This window comes from Cynoglossus semilaevis, chromosome 4, assembly GCF_000523025.1.
Source record: "Cynoglossus semilaevis isolate Cse_v1.0 chromosome 4, Cse_v1.0, whole genome shotgun sequence".
Taxonomy (NCBI): Eukaryota; Metazoa; Chordata; class Actinopteri; order Pleuronectiformes; family Cynoglossidae; genus Cynoglossus; species Cynoglossus semilaevis.
Window position 1 is genome coordinate 1,986,879 of NC_024310.1, and position 12,042 is coordinate 1,998,920.

At 44.0% G+C, this 12,042-nt stretch overlaps 1 protein-coding gene across 1 annotated transcript in view; it reads right to left on the reverse strand.

The window, feature by feature from the left end:
- The window catches only part of LOC103377670 (galactosylgalactosylxylosylprotein 3-beta-glucuronosyltransferase 1), a 65,964-nt gene that overhangs the window by 4,298 nt on the left and 49,624 nt on the right, over positions 1 to 12,042 (reverse strand). Inside the window, exons 3-5 of the mRNA XM_008308555.3 lie at positions 7,545 to 7,687; positions 6,851 to 6,993; positions 4,688 to 5,199 (exon numbers count right to left, since the gene is read on the reverse strand). Of these exons, the coding sequence (XP_008306777.1) occupies positions 4,688 to 5,199; positions 6,851 to 6,962 (624 nt within the window). The 5' untranslated portion in view covers positions 6,963 to 6,993; positions 7,545 to 7,687. The remainder of the gene's footprint in view (positions 1 to 4,687; positions 5,200 to 6,850; positions 6,994 to 7,544; positions 7,688 to 12,042) is intronic.

Sequence of the window (12,042 nt, forward strand, 5' to 3'; positions counted from 1 at the left end):
GGGCGTGAAGGGGAGGAGTCGCGGGTGGGGGGCGAAGCCCGCCATGTCGATGGCGAAAGGTCGATGGGGGTCGAACACCGTCTTCCAGCCGTAGACCTTTCCAGCTGCGTTGACCTTGGGGGACTCGTACCGCAGGCCGCCCACGAAGGCCACGGGCCACACTGAAACTTTCCTGGTTGATCTCATCTGGTGAGCGCAGAGGGGAGAAGAGAAATGAGGGAGGCGAGGGGGAAGATAAGTCAAGTGGAAGAAAAAAAAAAAGTCTACATGACAGTGAGACACTGTCAGGCATCAGCTGCCACCGCCTGGACACAGGCTTCTTAGAGCTGCTGCTATTATTCATTTTGAAAGATGGCGAATATTGACTGAGCCACCGGGCCATGGAGCTGAATCACTGCCTTCACCTCGGCTACACACACACACACACACACAAACGTAGACCATTAAACAGCTGCTCCACCATCAGATAATTGTCCTCGACTGTCTTTAAAGGGCACAAACACGGACATTTCCGAGAAAGGAGCAGAGAAAGGAGCTTCCTGATTGGCTGAGATGTTTCTCCAAGGAGCGCTCTTCTCTGCTGCTGTTTCTTTTTTCTCTGCTTGGTTCTTTTATCTCCCAGCATCAAACAGCCCTGCTGCACTTCCCTTTGTCTGCTCCTCACTGAGGGCCATTTGGAAGATCCTCTCCTCTTATGAAAGGTAAGTCTGATAATGAGACGGAAAGGGGGAGATTTACAACCGTCGGTCATTTAACTGAATTCAGTGGAAAACAAATAATGATGATAATGATTTTTTTTTTTTTTCAGGTGGACGGTCGCTTTCAGAATAACGCTCTGTGCTGAGACTGGTACTGTCCAGAGCAGGGGATCAAACACGTCTTGGTTTAGGGGCCACATGCGACCCAATTATATGTGAAGTGGGTCAGAACAGTCGTAACATAATTACCATAAATAACAATCAGTACTTGTTTTCCCTCCTTATTTTCCTGCAAATACGTAAAGGTGCATTAGAAAATATTCATATTTATTGAAATATAATTTGACAAAACAATTTTTTCCACACGAAAAACTCATCAGGCCAAATTGAACCCCCTTAGTGAGCCGGTTTTGGCCCACGGGCCGTATGTTTGGCACCCCTGCTCTAGAGCATTGTTTCCCAAAGACTGGGTCGCGACCTTCAGGTGGGTCGCAAGAGATTTATTTTGGGTCGTCTTGCGTCTCCCAAGAGTTTACAATAATGTCTAAGTTTTGTGACTTTTTTCGATATGGATTCTCAGGAAAAATGTTTTGGAAACACCGGTGTCCAGAGTTCACAGAGAGCGCCTGGTACCGTTCCAGCTCGTTAGCTTGTTAGTCTTTGTTTTTTTTGTTCCATAGAAGATTTTTTCGGCAAATGAAATGCCAATAACCGGCTCATTCTGGAGCTGCTGTGTTGACGGGTGTGTGATGCGATAAGCCGTCCTCTGGTCACTTCAGAGGATCAGAGGACGGCTGGGGTTAAACAGCTCGGAGCAGCTGCCACTGCTGGGTGAATCAGTAGATCTGGGCATTAGTGGGAGCTGCTGTGTGGAGCGTCCAGATAAGACACCGGGTCTTAATGAGGCCCGGGTGTTAAGACAGATCAAGTACCGGCTCCATGATAGTTTAGCTCCACATTCCCTCTTCTACTCTGTACTTTTATCACCAACTACTGCCTCGTTTTTCTGGCCAGGTTTTACTTCATCCAAACTCATCACCAGTTCATGCCAACGCCATCCACGCTCGCCGCCACTCGCCGCAGACAGAAGTGTGACGGGATTCAAAAGGCAACATCAATCAGGCCTTTGACAGGAAACGCCAAACAGACTTGTCAATTTCTTGTCTGTACTGAAATGTGAGACTCATCGCTCTCTGTTTACTTCCTGTGGGGAGAGCGCCATCTTGAGGAGAGCAGTTAAAAAATTAATCTGTTCTGATTTTCTACCAAAATAGCAGACAACAAGGTTGGAGTCAGAGTCCGATCAAATACTGGAGCCATGAACGCTTCACATTCTTCTCTTCAAATTACATAAAATAAATGATTTATTCATTTAAGGATGAATTAATAAAGACATAAATAATGATAAATGAACTGTTTAGTTCTTTTCAGGGTCGAGGCTTTGGAGCCAATCACAGTCCGGAAAGGTTTGCCATTTCATCTGGAGACTAACAACCACCTCCACTTACCCACAAACCTTTGTCCAAAAACAAATATAATCATAATTAATAATTTGGATTTTAAAAAGGACTGAGGAAGATCCTGGAGGAGAACATCCACACCGACACCAGAGAGAACAACTCCCTACAGACCATCTGTTAGCCATGGACTTGAACCATTGACCCTGTTGCAGTAAGGCAAACACACGAAACACTATTTCATAAGTCATCTACTGTGAATCGTAAAGCACTGCTGCAGATCGTGTGAAGACAAATCACAAATGTTGACAGTTTAAATCTGTGTCTTCCTGCGTGGACAGATCTGTGATTGTTCGCCCCTGATTTAGCTCTGATTTGACAGTGAGAGAAGGAAACCGCTGCTGTTGGCGGGCGGAATGAAAGAGACGCTGAGCGCTCGCAGCCAACCGCTCGTGTCAACCTATATAAGTGATCACAGGCTGCGCGCCGTCTCCCTCAGCTCAGAATCACAGACGTATCCTGCTTTAGATTAACCAGGACAAAATAATAAGGTTATTTTTAGCACGCCGAGATCAGGCGCGACGCTCTCCTCTCCTCTCCTTCTTTTCACACTTTTTTTTTTCAAACTTTCTGTTATCTCGCTGTGAAAATGTGAGCGCCCATAAATCTATCCACACATAAGCAAATTATTTTCCATCTGCCGTCCACTTCCTGTCCATGTGGCTGTCAAGTTCTTTTTTTCCTCATTCTCCTCCTACCCTATCTCCCTCTCTCTACCTCCCCTCTCCGCCCCGCGCTCTCACTCTCCCCCCCTCTCCATCTTGCTCTCACCCCCTCAGGGCCATTTCTCTGACCCATAAATAGGCTGTTGGAAGTGATGGAGGGCCTCGCGGGGAGACGGAGCACTTCAGCTGATTCCCACAGAAAGGTAATGACAGGCCCCGTCAATACTGGGCTCTCCATTTACTCCACACCCTGTCTGCACTGCTAACAAGACTGCAGGCTAATACGCCGAGCAGTCGGAGCGTGTCCTCGCAGGTAATTCCACTGATGTGGAGATGGATGGCCTGAAAAGTACTGATTATGTGCCCAAACTTCAGCTCGCGGCTTCAACCCACTGACTCGGCTTGTTAGGAGCTAAAAAATGCCCCGATTTATTTTTTCCACAGGATTTATTTTTCTTACCCTCTCGGATATAATTTGTCCGTAAACACACAGCGCAGGGAAACGGCCAAACTCTCCAATTTGTGTGCGTTTTAATTTGAAATGCATGTGTAAAGAGAGAAGATTTTCCTTTTTTTTTTTTTTTTTTGCAAATGTTGGCTGCACAATCCTGTTTTCCAAGTCTCGTTAGGGAACAGTCCAAGGATGATGAAGTTACTCACTGTGTGTGCGTGACACGTTCTTTTTAAAGGGCAACAATTAAACTGGTGGTCACCAAAAGTCACTGGACGTGAGGTGAAATCACGCAGCAGTTATAAACTTAATATTTTCATTTCAAAAATTTTAATTTTGTATCTCCATCCACAAAAAGACAGCTTTACCTTCACACATAGGGGGCAGCGTAGGAAGCAATGGGCTGGGAGACCAACTGAGCTAAAGAAAAAAAGAGCTTTTCTCGATGACAGCCTTTTAGCACAAGTTTAGTTGGCATGGAGATGACAGCTTCAGGTGGCTCACAGCCCAGAATCTGAGAGCCATTGATGTATAAGATAATTATTATATGCTTATAATTTAAATACTGGGGTTTTTTTTTCTCTAGTTCTGATCTTGGTTCGATCTCCTTTGAAGGAGAGTCTCTCCATCTCATGGAATCAGCCTGGTTAGGTAAGGGTTAATAATAAAACAACAAAAGAAAAACCCCCAGTGGTTAGTTCATGTACTGCTCTCTCTCTCTCTCTCTCTCTCTCAGAGCTGTATGTTTTTACCTTTGCCACTTAATGAAGGTTTATTTGCATTAGTAAATTAAAGACTTTAATGTTATTGCACTGCATTGGAGTGACTCTGCTGGTGCTCCTGAAAACAGTTCCACAGGGACTAAATCCTGTGGTTGGTAAATGAACCGTGATGAATGAAGATTAAACAATATTTTTACTGAAAGGGATCAATAATGTTTTTCTAATCTAATCTAATCGAATCTAATCGAATCTAATCTGATCTGATCTGATCTGATCTGATCTGATCTAATCCAAACCAACCTAATCCAATCCAATCTAATTTAATCTAATCTTAACCAATCTAATCTCATTTCTAATCTAATCTGATCTGATCTGACCTGATCTGATCTGATCTAATATAATCCAAACCAACCTAATCCAATCGGATCTAATTTAATCTAATCTTAACCAATCTAATCTAATTCAAACTGATCTAATCTAATCTAATCTAATCCAAACTGATCTAATCCAATCAAATCCAAACTAATCTAATATCTATCTAATCTGATCTAATTCAATTCACTTCAATCCAATCCAAGACTTAACACTGACGTAGTTGTTGAGGTAGCTGTTGACGTAGTTTGTCAGCACTCACCTCTTCGAACAGCTCCAGGCTGTAGGTGTTGTCGTCGTCAGCAAAGTAAACGATTCCCGCCTGGCTGCTGTTGGGGTTGAAGGTCTCCCTCAGCCACCTCAGGGCCAGGTTTCTCTGCATGGTCCCTCGAGGGATTCTGGGGTCGCGGGTGTCACCCCGCAGCTTATAGTTCCTGGGCGTCTCTACATTGAGGTGGGTGTAGTTCAGCCCCGTCTCCCGCAGGAGGCGCGTGACCAGAGGCGTTCTCCTCTGAGAGTCCTCCACCAGGATCCAGTGCAGGTTGGGGACATGGAGGAAGGTGTTGGCCAGACGCGTCAGCTCGGCCTTCTGGACTGGCCTGCTGTAGGTGGGGGTGATGATGTGGATGGTGGGCAGCACGTCGGACCAGGGCGGGGGCCGCGTGTAGACGTACTCCGTCCTCACCACCTCCACTATGTCCTTATCTGAGGCACAGTATTCTTTGGAGTCCTGCGCCTGACCACCCGTCTCCCTCTTGCCCTCTACGCCGCCATCTGCAGATTTGGAGATAAACGACATGCGAGGCGTTAGTGCAAACGTGCGCCGCACCGTGTATTTGCCTCAGGTGACTTAGACCCAGTGGGGGTAAAGTGTACCTGAGAGCCGGTGCTGGCGGACCGCAAGCCTCTCTGGAAAGATAAAGATCTCTTTTACTAGGTGGTGACAGGCTGCAAAAAGTGAGAGCAAGCGCCGTGAGAGGATAACACAGCTTTGGACAGAGAGACAGAACAAGACGCAGGACGTGTGAGGAGACGTCAGGAAAACCTGTGGCTCCTGTGGGTGTGCTCTGGTTCTTACGTCTACGATATTACCCGATATTAGCAGAATTATGTAACATCTGTAAGAATCGTTATCGGTTTTTCCTCTGATACTGAAAACCCAGTAAGAATCGTTATCGGTTTTTTCTCCAATACTGAAAACCCAAAAACTAAATGCCTGAGTTTCGCCAAATTATATTTGACCTAAAAATCGATTTGGGGAAAAACAGATGTATATGAAAGTGAAAGTCACTAGATGGCAGCATTGCAGCTCTTTTTTTTTGGATATTGGAATCAGAGATTAAGTACATGGACAATATCAGCAATTTGAATATCGGCAAAAAGTAAATATCGGACGTCCCTGTTCTCCCACAGACTCCCTTCGTCCTCTGCTGCTCCAACAAAACGCTCTTTCACTACGAAGCACCGACAGATTTAAGAAAAAAAAAATCAGCTAAGACTCAAAATGTTTTCCTAGTGAAAAGCCCGGTTCTGTGAGGTCAGACTGTGGTGCCGGTCCAAGAACATCACGTAAAGTTCTTCAAGTTCACACCCTAAGTGTCGGGCAGCCGTGCAGGTAATAAAGAGAGAAAAATGAACAGCAGCACCTGTGGACACAGTGACAGTAATGACACAGTGTCCTCGGCTGCACCTGTGCTGCTGCTGCTGCTGCTTCATGGTCATGAAACCATAGACAGTTTAAGTGGACACTTGGACACTTGGACACTTGGACCAATTCAACCTTTCATTAGTGAAACAGGAAATGACTGAGCTCGGTTAAACTGACATCACGTTCAAAGTTACTGGTCAAAGTAACTGAAAGGAACCAGAACTGTTTATACTGGCAGTGACAGAAGCACACAGGAAAAAAACAAAAATAAATAAAAAATAGGACAGGGCTCAGGATGAAGATAAACAAATAACGATCCAGGTTGACAACCTAAAATTTCAACTGTGTGTGTAATTAATGAATTCATGTTAATTAATGTTCAACCCATTTTTGGCATCTAAAATGTTCTGGAAATCCTGGGAAATCAACTGGATAATTAAAGGTTTCTGGTGCCACATATTTTTCTAAAATAATAATATTTTCTTCTGCATTTTTTCAAAAAATGCAGACGCAAACAGCCAACATTCATTCATGTTTATTTTTGTATTTTAAAATTTTTAAAATTTTGTAATTTTTAAATTAATGACATCTGTTTTTCTGTTGTTTTTTTTTCTTCAATAAACATTTAGATAGTAGTAAAAAGGATTTCCCAGACTGAGTCACAGTGACTGAGGAGGACGCCCTCTTGTTGTCTGTACCTGAAGTACGCCGTCTACAGTGGAGAGGCCACTTCAGCTGGGACAGCACGAGTCAAGTGCACGGCCGTTCACTACTCACCCTTGTGGATGGCGAGTAGCGGAGCGATCGCACTTTGGTGCCAAACGGTGATGAGCAGAGTCCAGGGTAACACGATCAACACGATGGCAAGAATATCTCTTCTCTTCGGCATCTCCAGGATTGGTTATTTGGCTCGGCATTACCTGGAGGAGGAGACGATTACACCTGGAAATCAACAACAACCGCTCCAGGTACAATCGAGCGCAGACTGTCTTCTACCTGAGTGTCAGTCAGTGGTTTTATTCTTGTTGTTGTCTGTGTTGCTGATGAGGCAGCAGTGAAAAATAATCATTTATCAATTTGTTCATTTATTTTCCTTCCAAGACTTTTTTTAAAAAATTCATTTATTTTCCTTCCAAGACTTTTTTAAAAAAAGCTAAAAAAGAGACTATCTTCTACCTGAGTGTCAGTCAGTGGTTTTATTCTTGTTGTTGTCTGTGTTGCTGATGAGGCAGCAGTGAAAAATAATCATTTATCAATTTGTTCATTTATTTTCCTTCCAAGACTTTTTTTAAAAAATACTTGTTTTTTAAATTTGATTTTAGAAGTCTGACGTCCTTTCTAAATATCCCGGGTTTAAACCCTGCATCGCCGTGACATCACTGCAGTTATATTTAAACACTGGCTCTTTGTGACCACTTCACTGTCCCTGGTCTACTGAATACTCCTGGAGTACTGCAGTTTCACCACTCACCCACAGTCAGAACTGCATCTTAGGTCTGGGTCGTTCGGTGGAGGAGCTTCATCGGAGCGGTTTCCGCCGTAACACGTCAGTTCTGCTGCCCATTTTGTTTTATTACTGCTCCTTCTGCACGGGCTTTAGTCACAGATCCAAACCTGGGAGACAAGAAAAAAAAACACTTTTAACGTTGAGGTATTATTCATAATAGTACTCATTATTTTTGAATTATTTCTCAAGTACTTCTCCACTTCAAAATACCCAGAATCCTTAATTGGCGTTATGTTGCTCGTAACAAAATCTAACAGGGACTCGGGGTCAGGGGTCAACAACTCTGTTTGACAGATTTATTTTTTCTGATCACACACCTTGTGTGTCATAAAATGAAATAAAAATCAAATTTTTTCCTGACGTTTGATGTTCATTTTACAGGCCGGATTGGACGGTTCGGTGGGCTTGATTTAGGCCGTGGGCTAAACAACTGTATATTAAAGTGAAAGCCGCTAGAGGGCAGCATTGCAGCTCATTTTATATAATCAGGGAATCGTATGCAGAATCCTGTTGCCAACAACTCACACAGAGGTTTGTTCAGATAAATGAATAAATATTATCAGTCTATCGGTTGATATCAGAACCGGTGATTAAATGTTTAGACAACGAGGGGATTTTGGATCTCAGCAAAAAGTTAATATTGGACATCCCTCGTCATAATCCAATTTTAATGAATGGAAAATTGGCCAAAACACCGACCTGAAAACTCATCAGGAGTCTGGTAGCAGGTGAAAAAAATAAACTGATGTGATTGTGACTTTAGAGAATGTCTGAGCGGACATGACGTCCAAACACGGAGGTAATCTGTGCCGTCTGGACGTGATTTCAGCTCTTTGTTACAGAAGAATCGTATGAATAACAAATATTCATTTATAAATGGGGAGTAAACAGCAGGAGTCCCGGAATCTTCTTTTTTTTTCCTCTGGCAAATCACTGGCAAATTGTCTGTGACCTGGTAATTCAGTCGGAGGCGGCTGTGCGTCAAATGTTCAAAATTTCAGAACAATCTATTTCGGGATTGCCTCGACCGGTTTTCCAAATCTCACAAAGGAGCGTCACGCCACTGAAGGGGTTGAAATCAGCGGGAGTGGGAGCGAGGAGTAAACCCATGATTCTCACAGGCTGTGCACGATGAGATTTAAAAGCTCTACAGAGTACTAATGTGCTCCACAGCGGGCCATAACTACACCACACTATTAATAGCGCCGTATAGGACCATCTACATCCGCTGTGACAGACTCAGATACAACATCATACGCTTCCATGTCTACACAATATGACCACATGATGTCCAACACAGATGGTGGCTCGAACCGTGAAGGGGGGGGGGGGGGGGGGGGGGGTGAGCGGGGGAGGAGTGTTTTTTTATGATAGTGAAGAGTAAGAACTGAAGCGACGGAAAAAAACACACATACAGTCGTGTTGATGTTTGTTTACAATGATGTCAAACCACAGTACATTCATTAAAAAATATACTTGGTATATTTGTATTTTCTCATGTGTGATAACAATACAGCAGAGGGGGGTCAAACCACAGGGCTGTTAAATGGAAGACTGTATATCTGTAACGACTCCATCAATAATTATTATTTATTCAAGTTAGAAAAATTGTTCATATTTGTTCCTGCGGGCCAAACAAAATGACTCGTTGGGCCGTATTTGGCCCCCAGGCCTTGAGTTTGACACCTGCTACACTTCTCCGTATAAAATGCAAATGGTAGAAAACATTTTTAAAACCATATGGTGCACATATGGAAACGCTGCCCCTCCCAGGGGAATCTGATGTACTACAGGAAATGAAGCAACGTTGATCAAATGTTAGACCAAAAAGTCTTTGGATTTGAGCTCCATTTTTGGACAGACGTCAGCCTCATTTTTCTTCTTCTTTTTGGAAAACCCCATTTCCTTTTTTAATCAGATTTACAGCTCAGTTTTTTTGTCCTCTGTATGGGGGCCTGTGATTGGCTGGTGAACCGTCCAGGGTAAAACCGTCCGGTCGTTGACGACCGTTTGACGGCAGCTCCTTCTAAAGGAAACATCAACAGATGTTTACCCCTTCAGCATCGCGTTAGACGTTGACTGTGGCTCCTTCTCCGCTGCCACCAGGGGGTAAACACAGGGTAACAAAGGGGTAAAAGAAAGCGACAGGTGTGTGAAAAAGGAAGCTGGCTGTGAGGCCTCTCTCCAGCCCACACGGCTGTTTGTGTCTGTGGCTCTTCAACTGGTGACGTGGGGAGAATACGAAAAAAAAAAAAAAATCAGTCGCCGCAGCAGCAGCAGCAGCAGCAGCTAACCATCTGTGGCGCTAACACCTGCTGCTGATTAATAAAGGACGTCAGTGTGTGAGAGGTTTTCGTTGTGCTCATTGTCCCGCTCACATCATTAACCACCGCCACACTGAGGTGACGTGAGGTTCTGAAAACAATATGTCGTCCCTTGGGTTGGACTGTCAGAAAATAACGGTAATTCTACGATAAAAAAAAAACCCCAAAAACAATCTGGTATTTGAATAGAAGTCAGAGTTAAGGGTTTAAAATGTCGTTGATTTTGTCTGTTGTCATAAACGAATGTGACGGATCTTATTATCACAAAGACTTGGATTATTGGGATCAGCCCTTTATTGTACAGTATATGGTGGTGGTTCCATGGTGTAGCGGTTAGTTCAAGCAGTCTTGGGTTCGATTCCCAGAGGAACTTATAGTGGTAACATACTGATGGTTTGAAGAAAACTAAAATAAAAATGATATATATAGTCAGTGCTCCATAAAACTCATTTAATTCCCCATCACTTTTTTTGTGTCACACTGAGGTTCTGACTGTTAATAAAACAGTTTCACCAACAAGTTTATTCTAAAGACGCTACTAAATATGATACTACAATTATCAGGATCTTCACAGGTATTTTTAGTTTTTTTTTTCTGGGTAAGGATTAGTAAATCTTTACGACTGAGAACACAGGACGACACACTCACCCTTCTCCCCCCTCTGCCCCCTCTGCCCCCCGACTCCTTATCTCTATTTGAGTTTTACAGCTGAGTCTGTAAAAAATGACACAGCAGTAAATCTCCGACTCTGTGAGTGAGTCTGATCTTCCTTCATCTTCACCGTCTCCTGTTTCACAGACACCGATAAAAACAACAACAACATCGACATCGTCCTGGCTCCCTCATCGTGATGTCAGCAGGTTCTCTGGAGATGAAAAGTCAGCACCTACGTCCAGGACTCCACACTTGCCACACTTGTTTTAATGAGTCCACAGGTGAGGAGATGGGTGAGGAGATGGGTGAGGAGATGGGTGAAGAGGGGTTTAGTGGAATCCATGTCGACAGTTTGCTGCTGCGACCTTTTCATCCTCAGACCTTCCCTCATTTCAACACTTCTTGTTTTAATTTGACTAAATCACAAACTTGTAAAGATTCTGTTCCCTTGAACGGGATTTAAATTCCGCCTCAGTAGCGTTTTCACTGAGGCTGTAAAGGCGTCGGAGGAGGGACGGTGTCCTGACGTGGAGAATCTTTTATAGGCAGACGTTCTAAAGGTGGCAGATCATTAGGAACGTCAAGATTAATTCAACTTTACAAGTGCCATAAAGAGCGGAACGAAATTAAGCAGATTATTACTGGCAACACTGAGGCAACACTGAGGCAACACGGAGGCAACACGGAGGCAACACGGAGGCAACTGTGGCTGAATGAATTAGGACAATTAGTCGGCCAGAGATTAGCTGAAAGACACAGATTAAAGACACAATTTGTCCTCCTGCTAACACCTATTAGTCTTCACGACTGCAGAGGAGCAGGACCTGGTCTGACAAACTGACCAACTCCACACAGAAAAACCATCAGGACTCGAACCGGTGCCCTTCTCTCTGTAAGGCAAAGGCCAAAACCACTTTTTCATTCATGTGGTTTCCAAAACTAAAATGAATAAAGTACAATATGTGACACTGAAGATTATTTGGTTAAATGTGGAAAACTTTTTCAGTGACGCGACGCTACACGAGCTAGCCACAGAATAATCGTTAAACAGGAAGTTGTTTATTTGCTGTTGCGGCCAATCACCACTTGAATGCTCTCTTCTTCTTTCCTCCAGCCTGGAGGAACAAACCGACGTGCTCTGTACTTCAGGTTGAGGGTTCAGGGTTGATGGTTTGACGCCACGGTGTTTACTGAAAAGTCGGAAACAGAAAAACAGCTGGGAGGGCGTCCTACATCGCCTTGACTTCGTTCTCAGGGGAACTATTCATATTCAGGGGCGGGGTTGGCGTTAGTCCTGTGACGAGAGCGAGTCGCTTCAAAATTCGATCCTATCCTCGAGAAACCAGTGCCCGCGGCGAGGCTAGCTAACAATAGCAGAGAGACAAAACCCAGCCGCCCTATAAAATGCTGAGGCTAGGTGTGAGAGCGATGACAACGACGCCGCGCTACTTCATCAACATTTGTCTTAAATCACGAGATAGAAA